Below are 17,035 nucleotides of genomic sequence, written 5' to 3' on the forward strand. Positions count from 1 at the left end.
TCTCACATAACCTATAGTTTTAATTTAATTAATTTAATTAAATCAAATTAAACCAAACTATTAATTAATTAATTGCTAAATCAAAAATCATATATTTAATTTAATCCAAATTTGAATCATATTCAAATATGAATTTCTCTCATAACCTATAGTTTTAATATGTATCATATATTCATTAAATTTTAACCTATAGTTTTAATATGAATCTAATTCACATTAAATTAATATTTGAACTTATTCAAATATTTTATTTTCTCATAAATTAATTTTGAATCATATCCAAAATTAAATTTATATAATAAAGTCTAATTAAAATATAAACTTTATATTATAATGTATCATTATACATTATATTAATTCTCAAAGTAGATTTGAACATTTCAAACTACAACCAATATAAATAAATCTCATTACTCTTTACAAGTTAGGAAGGGGACCTAATGGACCTACATAACAGAAGTTACAACGATATGAGATTAATTGGTTAAACTCATTAACCACATTAATTAATATTCGTTAACTATGTGTACACTCCACTAAAGATTCACAGCTGAACTCTTCTCACTGTAGATATATTTCTATATCCATGGATATAGACCAATACCAGTAAGTTAGTCCTTCACAAGTGTTCGTAACACCAGTTAGGTCAAATTATTGTTTTACCTTTAGGTTACTTCTAGTCCTTAAATACCAGTGCTCCTCTAATGAACAACCAGTTTATGGTCCAACCACTAAACAGAAACCCCTCTCGTGCCATAGAGAGGGTAGGACCCTTTGTTCAAGTCCCGGAGACACCATTTAAAAGAACACTTATCTACTTACCCTAAAGTCGGGAAGGAGTGTATTCTATCTTGTGTGATTATGTTCCCAGCTCCTCACTCGGTATTGTCCCCAAAATGATAAGCATATTGAATCGACAATCTGGCCACTCTCACCCATAATAATCAAAGGACAATCCCTCGTGAACAGGAGTTCATAATACACTCAGGATTAAGACTAAGTTATCTAAGTCATCCTAATGAAATAGAAACCCAACTAGTTAACAGAGTTACATCTAGTGATTACTATTTCATGGTTCAATTTTATGCAAACTCATTGCATAGGATATCCTCACTCGCATGTCGCCTACATGAACACGTTGGATCAATGCATTTGTATCAAATACAAATTGAGTCGTATCCATAGTGTTTCCAAGATAAGGTACCCAACCTTAACCCTATACTATAGACCCTTTAAGCTAATCTTGAACATTGATCCTTTATGTCTCTACATACTGTTCAAGACTCATCAAACAGCCTAGGATGTTAGTTTATTAGATTTAGGTTATTAAAACAAAACTAATAATATAATCAATAACACTTATTGAAATAATAATAAAACACTTTATTAATAATGGTCAATGGATTATATTTACTATCTACGAGTTTTAGGAAATAAAATCTAGTAAATATAATCCAACATGCATAAGACTGCAACTATCAAATAGTCACTTTTAAGTTATAACACCATTGACTATATAAACTGACTATTTTGATTTGATGACTTATATAGGTAACTTAATGTTAATCCTAAGTTAACTATAAAATTTTATTCAAACAGTATTATCCTTAGATATGCATAGGTGAGGGTAGCTCAACGGCACAGGCCCAATAAGCCTCCAATTTGACGGGTAAGACCAGGTGAATGGCTAGGAACATAAGGTGCAAGACGGAATTCACTCCTACCCATTTTAGGGTTAGTAGATAGGTTGTTCCCTTAAGGACTGAATCCAAGTTTTGAATAAGAGATCCTGCCCTCTCATTGGCCCGAGAGGGATTCGGTTTATAGGTTGGACCTTAAATCAAATGTTCAATAGTGGATCAGTGGGACTTAAGGAACAAAATGTAGTCTTAGGGTAAAATGGTATTTTAACCTAGCCGAGGTTACGAACAACCTGTAAAGGATTAACTTATTGATCATGGTTATATTGGATGGACATAAATATATCTATAGTGAGAGGAGTGCAACTACGCGACTTTAGTGAAATGACCCGTTAGTTAACGAATGTTGATTTCTAAAAGCGTTTAGGCAGTTAATCTCGGATCGTTGAAGTCCATGATCTATAGGTCCATTAGGGTCTCCTGCTAGGTCATATGGAATTAACATAGAACAATATGTTGGAATAATTCGAATTGTTCGAATTAGGTAGAGAGAGAGAGAAACCGACAAATATATGTGATATATAGCCATCGGTTATAGAACTTTATGTTTAAATGTGATTTAAATATTAAAAGTATGAATACATATTCATATTTGAAAGCTCAAAATTGATGAAAATAGTCAAAGTTGTAAAAAGTCAAAGTGTTGATTATGTTATATATTACTCATATAGATAAATCAAATGTTTTTTATATATTACTCACATGATTGATGGGTTAAGGCTAATGAAAAGGCTTGTGTCTATATTCTTGCCAACATATCTGATGTTTTAGGAAAGAAACATGAATCCTTAGCTACGGCTAAAGAGTTTATGGATTCATTGATAGAAATGTTTGGTCAGCCTTCATGGTCCCTCAGACACGAAGTTATTAAGCACATTTACACCAAGCGAATGAATGGACTTCTATTAGAGAATATGTCTTGGACATGATGATGCACTTCAATATTGTTGAAGTAAATGAGAGATCTAAGTTGTTTTAATAGATATTTCATACTTAAAATTGTTTTGTATGTTTCTTAAAAAGTTGAGAAATTTAATTAATATCTATCTCTTGTATTTCAGAACAAATGTATAAAATATTTTTTGAAATAAATAAAAGGTTCATTATTCTAGAAAAAGCGTTCAGTTTTGTTCTGCCATACTTATAAACAACTTATATAAGTTAAGACCAATTGGAGCAAATTTGTCTTTAATACTAAAATGTTTAGCATAAAAGACGAAGAGATTTCTTCTAATACCTATATATGGTACTTAAGATTCGATCACATAAATCTCAATGTGATTGGGAGATTGGTTAAGAGTAGACTTTTAAATTAGTTAGAAGATAACTCTTTACCTTCATGTGAGTCTTATCTTAAAAGGAATAATGACGAAAAGATTTTTTATTGAAAAAAGGTCTCATAACCAAAATATCATCAGAACTAGTACATTCGAACCTCTGTGGACCAATGAATGTCAACATTCAAGAACAGTATGAATATTGCATCACAAGTCGGATTCTCTTGAAAAGTTCAGAGAATATAAAGTTGATGTTGAGATTCAATTATAAAACTGTAAAAAGACACTTTGATCAGATCGAGGTGGAAAATATGTGGACCAATTACAAGATCTAAGGCATCAAAGATTCATTAATCATTCATTCTTCATGTACAAGAATAGATACTATCAGCGACAGGTTTAAATTTGAGAAATTCGGCAAGAAACGTCCAAAATGGCGATTGGACCGGGTATTTTAGTCTTTTACTATTTTTGTGCTATATATGCAATTATTTTATCGTTGTGTTATATATGCAATTATTTTATTTTATTTTATTTTATTTTTGCCACTTATTAAACTAACCTTCATCATTTATCAATCAATTCCATAAAAAGAAAAAAAAAAACAGTAAATCGGCAATTTTGAACAAACTTACGGAGAAAAGATGAATAAACATAATCTTCTTGTTGTGTGGGGGTACCCGGAAATCACATAAAGATCCAAAAAAGAAAAAAAAAACTAAAAGATTAGTTTTTTTCATTCCTTTTTAACCATTTTAAACCATCTAACATTTTAACCTAATAAAATCTAAATTACATATCATTATTTTACGGTTTAGTAAACAAACTATTAAGTCAACTAATAGTCATATGAGTTTAGAGATCATTCAGAACCATTAATCAAACTTAGGAACTGAAAATATCTATTATAAAATTTCATAATGGACACCTACTCAATGCGGAGATCAAAAGTGTATTTTATCTTTAAATAAAATATAAAAGCAGCCGTTATTTATTTCAAAGCAGTGACCCCATAATTATATTCCACCAAAGCAAAAGTAATAATTTTCTAAATAAAGTAAAGGCAAATTATGGTATCGAGCCCACACATCCATTGAGTTAAAAGGCAAGAAAACTTGGGACATTTATTTCCTTTACAATGATTTCTTTGGTCCCTTTAATTCTCTACATTTTCTTGTAAACAATTGTCAGTCATTTTCTAACAGAAAGCTGCTTCTTATCTTCAATTTCACACCTACCTTTTAGTTCCATAGTTATGAAAAATAATGTTGATGAGTAGGTAGACCTGACGTGCTGCATTCATTCAATATCCCTAACCACGATGTCATAATCTGATTTTTGTTTTAAACTTCAAGATTTGGGATGAAAATTCGTACCTCTTAATGATATATCTCCAATTGGGCTTTTAAATATAAGAGAAATCAACCTATGTTAAATAACATAATGTCAAACTATTATATTTATATTCAAGTACTACATACTCTAACAATTATTAGAATTACTCTCAAACATGTCAAAGCTTATACAACTTTTAAAGTTCTAACAATTATTAGAATTACTCTCAAACATGTCAAAGCTTATACAACTTTTAAAGTTCATCAGCTTTGTTAGAGTGCATAAATACAAATTCTAATGAGCAAACAAAGTTAAGTTTTCATTTCTTTGCCATAAAAAATTTAACCAAGACTCCTCAATAATCAGACTTCAATCATGTTTACAGAGGATAGGTATCACTTCTCATCTAAGAAGTAGTTTTCCATGTGACGAGGATATTTCTCAGCAAAAAGGGAAAACCGAGGCCATAAGAATTTCTGTAAATACCTCTTAATTACTAGCATGAATGAACACTATCAGCATGTAATACAATTAAGTTCATGTTAGAATAAAATGTAATAATATAAGAGAAAAAAGAAAGTGAAGAAGGGAGGAATATAATGGTATCAGTGAAGCACATCATGATTTTAAAGTGGCACAAAAAAGGATCAAAATGGGGTACCGATTTCACTTCTTGTTTCTGTTGGGCTGTATAGAGCAGATCTGTTTCTTGGTCTGTTCTCTTCCAACTGCTTCACAACTTCATCGATGGAAGGTCTTACTGAAGCCACTGGAGCACAGCAACCCATTGCAAGCTTCAAAGCCTGTACAATTCCATCTTCCATTGGACTTCTAATCCCTTTCAAAACCTCCACGTCGAAAACGTCCATCGTTGTCTCCTCTAGAACTGCCACTTTCACCATTGATGGCAGATCCACAAACTCTCCATTTCTTCCACTTTTTCCTGGTTTCTTCCCAATCAGAATTTCCAATAATAAGATTCCAAATGCATACACATCTGTTCTTGAATTGCATTTCTTCATCCGTTGCAGCTCCGGTGCCTTGTACCCGTCTGATTTTGCCAGCGAGACAATTTCATCGGCTACCGATGGGATCATTAGCTTGTCTAGCCCGAACTCTGTCAGTCTCGCCGCAAAGAAGTCATCCACAAGCACATTTTTTGATCTAATGTTACCATGTGTAATGGGCACTTCAAGACCTGTGTGAAGATGGGCTAATCCCCGGGCGATGCCTAATGCAATCTTGTGCCTCCTAGCCCAGTTCAACACTGGTTTTCCTGCTCTAGATTCTGCGATCAATCATAAACCACACATTCTATGTTAAATAGTAGTATACAAACACTAACACCCTCACTTTTAGAATATCTGTGAGTTTAATTCTTCAGACAAACCATTTTCTAGTCTAACTACTAAAGACATCTGCAAGACTTGTATGAGGAAGTGAAATCATCTAGAAAGCTCGTATATGACACAATTACAGATGATTAGGTTTGAAGTTTCGACTTCTGTCTTGGAAGAGTATATGGAGAGATGCTCAACACAAAGGTACAGTTTTTTTCTGTTTAATTGACTGCAATTGCCACGTTTTTCAATTTTACAAAAGCTATGGTTCAGAATTTTGGTAAAACTTCGAATATCAGATCTTCAATGAAGTAGCCACTTCCAAAAATATGCAGCAGTATGATGTTCATTAATCCAACTCAAAATGATTATTGCAAATTCCTGATTTCAAAAGGATGGAAAATCGAGAAGAAAGCAAAGATAAGGAACTATTTTTAAATATTCATCCATGAAATTGAAACGTAAGAGAATGTGCATACCATGTAGAAAATCATGTAAAGTTCTGATTGGCAGATAGTCGTAAATGAGGAGCTTTTCTCCTCTCTTTCCTTGATAGAAAGCTCTCAAAGGAATCAAATTCTCATGGCGAATCTTTCCCAATTGTTTAATCACAGACAAGCAAGAATTTCTGTCTTTGCAACTACCTTCCCTCAGCAGTCTCAGAGCAATGGTCCCTCCATCAGCAAGCTTTGCCTTATATATAGTGCCATAGCTTGTTTTTTCCATAACTTGCCCCGTAGCATTCAAGACATCATCCAATGTCAGATGCTCGCCACCCTGAAATAAAATGAGTTTTCCTTCACCGCCTGCACCGACACTGCCACCATTTTCTTCATCTTCTCCTTCATCAATCTCATCTTCACTCTCACTACTACTCTTCTTCTTGTTTTGCATATAACCAATAAGCAACGAAGCTAAAACAACTGTGCCAGTCATCAAGCCAATAACAAGGCCAGCAATGGCGCCTGAACTCAAATGAGAAGGTACTGCACAGCTTTTCAAAGGCTCCCCACAAAGCCCAGGACTATTCCCTTCAAAAGCCTCAACACCAAACTTTGAGTTACTAAAAACAGGCAATATTCCACTGAAATTGTTGTTTGAAAGGTTCAACTTCTCCAGCTCTAGCTGGCCTAAGCTCTGAGGGATTTGTCCAAACAACAAATTTTTCCCAAGATCAAGCTCTTTAAGACCCGGAAATCTAGTAATGAATTCTGGGAACGTACCTGAAATCTGATTGTTGCCTAAATCAAAAGCCTCCAGATTTCTGCAGGTGGAGTTTGGTAAAGCCGGCTCCGGCAGAGACCCAGATAAAGAATTGCCATGAAGTCTGACAGAAACAAGTTTATCACACAGATTCCAGATCGAAGGTGGAAGAACTCCCGTTAAAAGATTGCTACTCAAATCAATATCAGAAAGAGAGGAGCTGTAACCAAGTTCAAGCGGAATGGTTCCAGTCAAAGAGTTTATACTTAGATAGAGGCTTTGAAGCATAGTGAACTCACCAAGCTCCTTAGGCAACGAACCAGTAAGATTAGCAGATGGAAGTTGGAGAGAGAGAACATGAAGAGAAGGGTCTTTGAACAGAGTGAGATTAGACCATTGTGGAGAAGAAGAATCACTGCAGACCAGCGGGGTTCCAGTAGTGAAGACCCATTTGAGTCCCCTCCATTGACAAAGAGGCAGAGAGTAATTCCATGAAGATAAAAGCAAGTTTTGAGTGTCTCCTTCAAGTGAAGCTCTAATCTTTCCCAAAAGAAGCTGAACATCAGAAGAAAAAGAGGAGGAGGAGGAGGAGGAGGAGGAGGAGGAAGAAGAAGAAGAAGAAGAAGAAGAAGAAGAAGAAGAAGAAGAAGAAGAAGAAGAAGAAGAAGGGAAATGTATGGAATCACATCGTACAGGGGCTCTGATTAATAAGAAGAGGGAAATGCAGAGAGAAAAATGCTTCAGAATCGCCATGACTGTGGAGAAAGAGGAGAGAAATGGGAAAGTTAGTCAAGTGTGGTTTTATAGAATCACTAAAAGAGAGCTTGTTTCTTTTCTCTTTTTTACTGGAAAAGCTGACAGACTGTTGACTACGAGTGAACTGATAGTCCAATTACTCTTCCTCCCATATTCTCCACCGTTCGATCTGTACAAAGACAAACATCAGATAGAGTAAGAACATCTTGAAATAGGTAACCTGATAGGTATTATTAAAATTATTTTAGTATGTGTTTTTCTGTATTTTCCATCTTTCGTTCTGCACGCTTGCCCTTGAAATTTGCATATTTTCGGTTCATTTTTCTTGTATTTTTGTTTTTGGGTTTTTCAAATTTGGTGGGGAGAAAGAGGAAATAAAGATTTTCCATGGAACAGCCCACCAAGGTTTCGTCCTTTTTAACGGATACTTGCAGAGGAGCTCTGTAGATTGGTCTCAACTCTCAAACAGTACTTATTTCTCGACACGTGTCCCAATGTTATTTTTTGATTGGAAATGGTGATGAGGATCAACGGTGACGGTGAGTGTGAGAGTGTGAGAGTGTGAGAGCGTAGAGTTGGAGTGATGGAGGTCACATGCTGCTGTGGGCCATCCATGTTTGTCCCGAACCAGCACCGTAGGAAATTGTTGGTTTAAGTTTGAGGATTTTAAGGCAAGTCTCGGTGTTGCATTTATACGATGTTTTAAAATATAAATGACCAATTGAGTGGTTATTTGAGAAGTGTATTTAAAAAGATTTACCCATACCTTATGCAATCAATTATTCAAGGGGATCAGTTTGCACTTTTCTTTTTCTTAAGGTTATATTTCCATTTGAAAGAGAGATGTCTTAGTTGCCCACTTATGCCTGACTACTTTTAAAATTGGATTTGAGTATGATTGGACTTGTTATAGGAAATATTATCAATCTCACCACTATGTCAAACATGACATTTAATATAGCTTAATATGTATTAGTTATTAGAAAGTGTCATTTAAATCTCTCTGTTTTTATTATACTAAAAAAAAAAATTAATATTTGACAGGTTCATAACAACATAATTGTTATACGTAAAATATCTAAAAGCACATAGAAATATCATAATAATATTCACAAATCCCAAATAAACTTAACATTCAAAATATATGCCTCATCGATCACATACATCTTTCTTAATCTGAAATTTTCAAATAGTCTCTCGTAGTCAAAGAGATTGGCTTCCCTCAACTCACACCTCTCAAATAAACTTTTCTCAAACTCCCCTAAAACGCTTACCTTTATCATGATTCCTCCATTAGATTATCCCTAAATTTGATTGGAATCAAACTTATATTGAGAGCAACTAATATTCAACTATCTTTCTTATATTAGAAACGTTGAATCATTCAAGATATAAATTATTTTAACTCGATCATACTTGATGTTGGAATTGATGCTGATATCCATAAATTTGAACATTGATTATTTGGCACCAAAAGTTTTAGAACAATTGGAATTGTTTTCCCAAAGTTCAAACCAAAGCTTGTTATGTGTTCTTCCTGCTGATATCGATTCATTGAAGGAGATAGAAACAAGAAATCCAATTCTTGTAAGCATTTACTTGGGCCTTGTCAGATCCCAACTATATTGACTTCATCCATCCTAACCTAAAAGAACGCCACTAGAGAATGACAGCTATATGAGCATGAGAGTCTAACATCTCTCCTAAACACAGTCTCATCTAAGATCCCAACCAAATCTTGCTCCAGCATTTTTCCTATTCAAACTCACGCCAATGTTTGGCAATCAATAAATACATTCACATAAACAAATAATTATGTATCTTATTATGGGACGATAAAGGAGAAGCACTGTATATGATCTTTTGAAAGCAATCTTATTCAAATTATTATCTTTTCCAGCCTATCAACTTACTTTATAATAAAGTCGGGAAATGGGGTGTGCTACTTAGACAAAAGATAATGAGGCAATATTGAATGTTAGGGTTCCAATATTAGACTTCAATTTTTGATCAAAGACAATCCGAGGATGTTTGAAGTTTGGATCTTCAATGCACCCCAAGTTTGACAAAAATAAAATAATTTTGCTAGAAAAATAGTTTTCGTAAGTTTTCTAGCATACAAATATATCCCTAATATGTGTCTTTTTCTTAAGGTAAATTTTCATAAATATAACAAACTATTAAAATATTTATAGTCCGTGTAACAAAATTCATAAAGTTAGCCATTTTTTAAATATTTCAAGTTTGTCATTCCGTCTTTCTTTCCCTTTGCGATTTTTTTATCGTCTTTCTTATTACGTCGTTTAGATTTGGTTAAATTTGATTTTCTATCATCTTTCTTCTTTTTCTCTTTTTTTCTTCGCTGCAATTTCCTTCCATCGTTTTTATTCTTTTCCTAATTTTTTTTACTCGTTTAGATTAAGGTAACCAAATCTAAAAGCTCGCGCATAAAGAATCTTAAAAAAACACTCAGATTGAATAGTAGCCAAATCTAAATGATCTTATAAAAAAATAAATGATTATGTATCAAAAGAATACAAAAAGAATTGTTTAGTCAGATCTAAACGATCGTATACCAAAGAATTTTGAGAAAAAAAAATAAACAATCGTGTACCAATTTTTTTTTTTAAAAAAAATTGTTTAGATTTGAGGTAGCCAAATATAACAATCATATATCTAAATGATTAAATCTAAACGATCGTATAATTAAATTAAACGATAGAATTGAAAAAAATAAATTGTTTAGATTTTGCTATCCAAATCTAAATGACCAAATCTAAAAATAATCGTGTACCAAACAATAGTCAAATCTAAAAAATAAATTGTTTAGATTCGATATCCAAATCTAAACGACCAAATCTAAACAATCGTGTACCAAACAATAATCAAATCTAAATGATTGTGTACCAAACATATTACGTCCGTTGTTGACGTAATTGATGGAACATTTTTTATATTTTTTATTATGAACCTATGAGCTTCTTTTTATTTTCGAAATTTTTTTATACGATGTAAATATTTTGCCGCTTTGTTATATTTTTTAAAAGACCTCTTTTCTTAAATGAAAACTATTGTTTTTTTTTATTATTGTCTTCATGTAAAAATGATAAAATTAAATTCAAAGGACTAAATTTACTTATTTGAAAAATTAAAAGTAAAAACAAAAAGGGAGTGATTGAATGGTAAAAAGAAAATACCAACTCAATTTAATAGCTATCTTGGTAGAGAAATTAACTTGTAAGACATGCGCACGGTCTTTCTTTCCTTTTTTTTTTTCCTTAAATGTACAACAAAAGGCAATCATGATACTTTAAGAGTGTGTTTGGGATAGGGTTTTAGGAGGAAAAAAATTAGGAAATTGGGCCAAACCGTGTTTGGCCCAAGGAATATGATAAATGAGGATTAGGGTAACCCTAATCCCTAAATAACCCTATCTTATCCTCTTTTTTACTTTCTTACAATTCTACATTACCCTACCCAAATAACCCAATCTAAATTCTATTATTATTTTTTAAGTTATTACAATCATAACCCTTCCTCCAAACACATATTATTATCACTACTATCATAATCTCTCTCCCAAACACATACTATCATAACACTACCTTTTATATTCTTTCTCCCAAACACATATTACCATAACACTACCAATAATAACATTTCTCCCAAACATATATTATTATAACACTAAGATTATCATAATCAAGATTATCATAATCATAGAATTATCATAATCCTTTTCCCCCATAACTCTTTCCCTCTCCCAAACGCACCCTAAATGTTAATGTTTATATCGGACACCGTGTCCCAATCGTAGCCTTTCAAATACAATTGTGGGACACTCCTTCTTCTCTGTCAACAAATCAATCGTACAAAATCCAAAAGTCGCGGACAAACTTGCGATATAATGTAGTCTCCCTTCACGTTCTTGAGAAAATTGTTTTATAAAACGTGAGAGAGAAAGAAAATCATTGAAAATATCATAAATAAAAGCACTGAAGACTGTCAATTGCAAAGAAAAACTAAGCTTACAAAGAGTGCGACAAGGCTTTGTCGGGAATTCAACTACTATGCCTCCCCTATAATACGTTTTAGCATTTTTGGCCTGCTTACATATGAAAATGCCAAAATTTCACTCTCTAACTCGACGACCTGAAAATAAAAAAAAATAGACTAAACTACCAAATACATAAAGACAAAGCGATTTGGAGATAATCGGACATAGGCCATAGGCAAACAATGTCTTGGACAAGTATGCCCACGACACACCGCACCCTTTAGCGATCTTTTTGTAATCACCTTTTTATTGAAGTGAAATGTTTCTTATCTAAAAAAAATATTAATATTTATGACCCAAGATAAAATAATTTTTCATAATATAAAAATCAAAATAAAAAGAAAAAAACCAGAATTTAAAAGGATGATAAGAAGGGCTAACACTTAGTACATAATTTATTATAAAATTATAAGTATAGTAAAATCTATGAATGATAGACTCCCAGAGCTTCTACTAAAAATAGCATCTATCACCGATAAATTCCAAGAATTGAAGTTAAAATTTTATTATATCTGCAAATTCTTATGTGTTTAACCATATTCTTAACTACCCCATTTAAAAATTGAAATTAGTTTTAAATCTAAATCAAAATGATTGAAATAATAGGCCATAACGTGGGTCTAAAGAGCTCCTCATTATAGGTAGTTTAATCATTTATTACCAACTTATTTAATTTTATTAGTCAAACAAATAATTTCAAAACAACTGCCATTTCACTTATTTTAATAGAATCTAAATATATGTATTCGTATATTTTTCAATTTTCAACTCACCACGTTACATGGGTGTGTTGTTTGTGTTTCTTTTCTTCAAAATCAACCCTTGCCTAGTAGGTCCGTTAAAAGACGAGTCAACTTCATCAACCCACGTAAGGAGGAAGAAGAAGAAAAAAAAAGTACACATTCTTCCAAATATTATAGAAAAAATAAAAGGTACTTAACAAAAATTATTTAAATATACAATCTTTTTTAAAAAAAAAAAAAAAGAAAAGAAAAAAGGCTGTGGAAAAAGAGGCTTTTGAATTCAAACTGAGAAGGCTCCCTTTCTTCGTATAGGCAATCCATAATTTGATTGGCCCAAAAAAGTACTAACGAAAGGGGCTTTCATTGTAATATAACTTTTCCATGTAAAAAGCATCTTAGTAAGCAAGAAGCATGAATAATTTTTCATGGTCTCAAATAGGCTATCCTGTTTTTATGTCCCAGCTTAAAATTCAAACCAAGTAAAACTTTCCACCCAATCAAAATCTTTTCTGAGTCATAAAGAAGACAATGCAATTATTAACACGTCTCAATTCAGAAACAAGTTTTCTGACCTGAATAATGATGTCAAAACTTCATGCTTGTTGCTTTCCCTTCACCTAAAAAGTGTTTCCCACAGGTTTTGTGAACTCCCTTCATTTCAGAAATCAGCAACACAAATTTTCTTTCGATAGATTTTGTTCAGCATGGTGGAAGCATCCTCATTACCTATTTGATGAGATTGGCATTGACGCAGAATTATCAGTACTCGAAGAAAAGTGTTAAGAAATAACATGCACAGGAACTAATTCAGCTATGATCAACAACATGAAGCAAAAACAAATAATTTTCCTATGAGGCCGACTTTTAAAAGCACATTTTCTAGTAAACATCAGATGCAACAGTTGGAAAGAAATTGACTATCTAGATTCTGAGTATATCTGAATTTAAAATTAAGATCACTGAACTCCTTGGGTGGTCTACTGGTAAGGGCTTCAATATTTGAAAAAATCCTCATTATCTCTTGGAGTTGACTTCCGGAAGAGGGCTGATTTAGTCCTCATTAAGCAACAATTCCACAGAGCTACAGATAGCTAATAGTTTCAGAGAAAAATACAGTTTCTCCCTAACCCCATGAATACATCTTTTGCCTTGGTTTTCAGCTTCGAGAAAACACTTCAGCCAATCCATCTCTTGCAGAGACAGTGTAGTATCAAGTAAGCACAAGATTTTTTCTTTGATGATTAGTTGGGGTGAGCCATTACTATAAAGCTGGCTCACATCCCAGTTATAATATAATGTAAGTAATCACTGATGCAATTCAGTAAATAGTTTTGATCAACAAATCTTCTACTTGTAGAGCGATCTCCTAACTGCCTCGAGTAAATAAATAAATCATTCCATGAGACAAATGACAGGGAAAAAAGGGGCCGAGTTTTCCTTATGTCACAATGACTACTCGATCTTCTACAGTTTTGTGCAAAGACAATGGCCATGACTCAGAAGTTACCAATAATCCATACATGAACATGACCCGTGTTCAAAATGATGGAATCTCTTTCGGTCTCGCACAATTATTTGACGCTTGTAAATCAAGGAAATGAGTTTTAGTGAAGCATGACAGTCTTCACATATACGTAGGTTCTTAACAATCTTAAGCGGATGTTTTGGGGCTGTACTGATTAGTCCAAAGGCAACTGCAATCTTCTCACTATGATACTGCAAGGCCCTTGCCTTCTCTTGTTCATCTGTATTGAGAAACACGTCTAAGGTGTTTGGTCTGTAGCCATTCAACCTTAACTTCATGGACATTTCTCCCAACATGGCCTGGATTTCTTTAGCTTGAGAATGTGAATCGTCTTCTGCAAGAAACTCATGGATTATTCCATGGATTTCAATCCAACTACATCCAGGGTCTTTTCTAATGTCCATCTCTTTCATCTTCAACCTCACCCGTGCAACCGCCTCCCAGTTTCCCAAAGAAGCATATAAATTTGACAGAGCAACATAGGATCCACTGTCATGAGGAGCCAACTCCATTAAAGTCTCAGCTACACGCTCACCCATTTTTAGGTTCTTGTGCATTTTACAAGCACCAAGCAAAGCTTTCCATATTACATCATCTGGTTCAATTGGCATGTTTCTGATAAGTTCCTCAGCCTCTTCCAGATGCCCAGCACGGCCTAGTAAATCGACCATGCATCCATAGTGTTCAATTTTTGGTTGTAGCCCAACGACCTTAACCATGTGGCTAAAGAATGATCTACCCTCTTCCACAAGCCCTGCATGACTGCAGGCACTCAAAATTCCAATATAAGCAACATCATTGGGCGTTACACCAGCTTTTCCCAGCAAATGGAAGTGAATGATTGCATCCTCTGCGCGACCATGCATAGCAAATGCACCAATTATGGCACTCCAAGTAATGGCATTTCTCTTAGGCAGCGTCTCAAAGACCTGGAGTGCCTTCTCAATGCTACCACATTTGGAATACATGTCCACCAGAGCAGAACCAAGCACATCATCAATCTCAATCTTATTCTTTCCCGCATATAAATGGATCCATTTGCCCAATTCTAGTGCACCAATTCTTGCAATGGCGGGCAAAACACTCACTAACGTCACATAGTTTGGATCAATATTGGAACTCTGCATTTCTTGAAACAAGTTTATGGCTTCTATGAAGTGCCCATTTTGTGCATACCCCGATATCATCACATTCCACGACACTACACTTCTTTGAGGCATTTCGTCGAACAAGTTTTTAGCACTCTTTATATCCCCAAGTCTAACCTGCCCATCAATCATTATATTCCACAGAACAACATTACCATCTTGTTTCCTCTTATCTAACTCCATTTGACAAGACCCATCAAAATCAACAACATTCTTAGAAAACAGAGAATACGCATCTTCAATGACCGCACACATAACATACATCCGAACGAGACTACTACTAATAAACTCATCCTCATGAAATCCAAACTTCACAATCAACCCATGTATCTGTTTCCCTTCTCGAAGCCTCGAAGCTCTAGCGCACGCCTTCAACACGGAAGGGAAAGTGAACCGATTGGGCTTCACACGCCCATCGCACAACATTGCGGAAAAGAGCATCAACGCCTCCGATTGGTGATGTTCGTCGTTGGTCTCAGCAAGAACTCTCAAAATGGTGTTCCAACAGAAGCAATTGGGCTCCGGCATCTGGCAGAATATGGCGCGGGCGTAATCGATATCGCGGGATGAAAATGCACAGAATTTAATCACTTCAGCGGCCGTGAGAGGGTCTTGAATTTGACCGGTTTTGATGAAACTGGCGTGGAGTTGCTTCAAGTCTCTGGGTGTTTTGCATGATGTTAATGCTTTTGAGAGGATTAATCGCGGTTGAGCTGAGGAATTGAGAGTCCGGTTTGGGTTGTAAATTGTGGAATTCATGGAAAGTTGTGAAGATTAGGTTTGGGTTTTGGGTCTAGCAACGACAGAAAGAAAGATGATCAGCAAATTCAGTGGATTGGATTGGCTTGCTTATGGAATGTGGAGTTTCTCCACAATTCTTGTTGATGTTTTTTCAATTTCAATGTAACACCATCATTTTAGTTTTATATTTAAAAAATATCACACCTCGAAAAACTTATAATTTTGTTTTGTTGGTTAGTTCAATCTCGGTCGAGATCGATCATGAGATTCTTCTCAAATTTTAAAAAACTATTTCAATGAAATTTCTCTGTTTCTCCCAATCGATTGCATCATCAAAATAGTAGGTTTTATATATAAAATATTGAAAATGAAGTGATATATAGCAAATAACCAAAATAACTCTAGAATACCAATTGTTTGATATTCACAGAACGTGCTAAACCCTCAAAACTTTTCTCATTTCGGCCGAGAGCTAAGTAAGAACCCTCCCAAAATCTTTCAAATTTCCTTGGTTTAAGTTTGCTTTTTCTTTTTTAATGCTTATTTATCGCAATATTTAATTTTACCGACCAGTATATTTTGTAATCTTTTGGTTCCAAAACCATTTTTAAACACATTAATTGTATTTGAATTCATAATGGCTAATGTTTTTCTCAATTTAAATATAAATACTTAATTTAACATTAATATATGAGGGTGGAGTGACTACAAGAATTTTGATCTCTGCAGATGCAAAGAAACGATGGTAGATAAGGAAAATGTGGGCAGAGCTTCTACGATGTTATTTTTTCATGGGCATGCTTCGTGGCCGAAATTCCATCGTCTTTTCATTTGCCCAAGTTGTTAACGTTATGTCGTATTGTTGCAAATTCGCCTACAAGGAGCTTGTAATAGGTTCAGAAGCCTTCAAGTCTAGACTGAATGCCTAAACAATATGCGTGCTTCTTTGCCTTGAACTTCACCTAATGAAACTTGTATTTCACCTTGTCTAGACACTTGATGTCTTGCCTTGTGTTATGATCAAAATGCCTAAGAATCAACTCACAGAAACTTGTCAGGTATTAATCAGTTCGCCTAATGATTAGCTTGCATGGTCAAAATGCCTCTTGTCAACACGTCTACTGCAAAATAATAAGTTAAGAAAGAAAGTTGAGTCGCAAATCTCGCTTTCTTTAGGACGTTTTGCGGCTCTGCTCCTTTGTGCAAACAG

General features: G+C 34.2%; 2 protein-coding genes across 8 annotated transcripts; both read right to left on the minus strand.

Annotated features, from left to right (window-relative positions):
* Nucleotides 1–4,070: 4,070 nt before the first annotated feature.
* On the minus strand, nucleotides 4,071–8,133 carry LOC103497530 (putative kinase-like protein TMKL1). 3 transcript variants are annotated; one of them, XM_051081658.1, is made up of 3 exons: nucleotides 6,132–8,133; nucleotides 4,974–5,600; nucleotides 4,071–4,403 (listed from the first exon to the last, which is right to left on the minus strand). In XM_051081658.1, exons 1-3 carry the CDS (start codon nucleotides 7,606–7,608, stop codon nucleotides 4,399–4,401), a joined length of 2,109 nt encoding a protein of 702 aa, XP_050937615.1. In that variant the 5' UTR covers nucleotides 7,609–8,133; the 3' UTR covers nucleotides 4,071–4,398. The 3 variants fall into 3 exon arrangements, with proteins under 3 accessions (XP_050937615.1, XP_050937620.1, XP_050937612.1); XM_051081663.1 differs by lacking the exon at nucleotides 4,071–4,403 and having other exon boundaries at nucleotides 4,786–5,600; nucleotides 6,132–6,683; nucleotides 6,876–8,131; XM_051081655.1 differs by lacking the exon at nucleotides 4,071–4,403 and having other exon boundaries at nucleotides 4,786–5,600; nucleotides 6,132–8,131.
* Nucleotides 8,134–11,570: 3,437 nt separating this feature from the next.
* Nucleotides 11,571–15,984, minus strand: LOC103497532 (pentatricopeptide repeat-containing protein At5g48910). Of its 5 annotated transcripts, none has more exons than XM_051090521.1 (3): nucleotides 13,932–15,984; nucleotides 12,984–13,137; nucleotides 11,571–11,716 (listed from the first exon to the last, which is right to left on the minus strand). In XM_051090521.1, exons 1-2 carry the CDS (start codon nucleotides 15,841–15,843, stop codon nucleotides 13,070–13,072), a joined length of 1,980 nt encoding a protein of 659 aa, XP_050946478.1. In that variant the 5' UTR covers nucleotides 15,844–15,984; the 3' UTR covers nucleotides 11,571–11,716; nucleotides 12,984–13,069. The 5 variants fall into 5 exon arrangements, with proteins under 5 accessions (XP_050946478.1, XP_008457970.2, XP_050946533.1 ...); XM_008459748.3 differs by having other exon boundaries at nucleotides 11,571–11,763; nucleotides 13,932–15,983; XM_051090576.1 differs by having other exon boundaries at nucleotides 11,571–11,763; nucleotides 13,919–15,983.
* Between the last annotated feature and the right edge of the window lie 1,051 nt (nucleotides 15,985–17,035).

The sequence above is a fragment of the Cucumis melo genome, chromosome 1 (assembly GCF_025177605.1).
Source record: "Cucumis melo cultivar AY chromosome 1, USDA_Cmelo_AY_1.0, whole genome shotgun sequence".
Lineage (NCBI taxonomy): Eukaryota > Viridiplantae > Streptophyta > Magnoliopsida > Cucurbitales > Cucurbitaceae > Cucumis > Cucumis melo.

Coding starts and splice junctions, on each gene's coding strand:
- LOC103497530 (XM_051081655.1), bottom strand. CDS start 7,608: ATGGCGATTCTGAAGCATTTTTCTCTCTGCATTTCCCTCTTCTTATTA. Junction 5,601..6,131: donor TTTACATGATTTTCTACATG/GTATGCACATTC, acceptor GATTGATCGCAG/AATCTAGAGCAGGAAAACCA.
- LOC103497532 (XM_051090521.1), bottom strand. CDS start 15,843: ATGAATTCCACAATTTACAACCCAAACCGGACTCTCAATTCCTCAGCT. Junction 13,138..13,931: donor TGAACACGGGTCATGTTCAT/GTATGGATTATT, acceptor CTCATCAAATAG/GTAATGAGGATGCTTCCACC.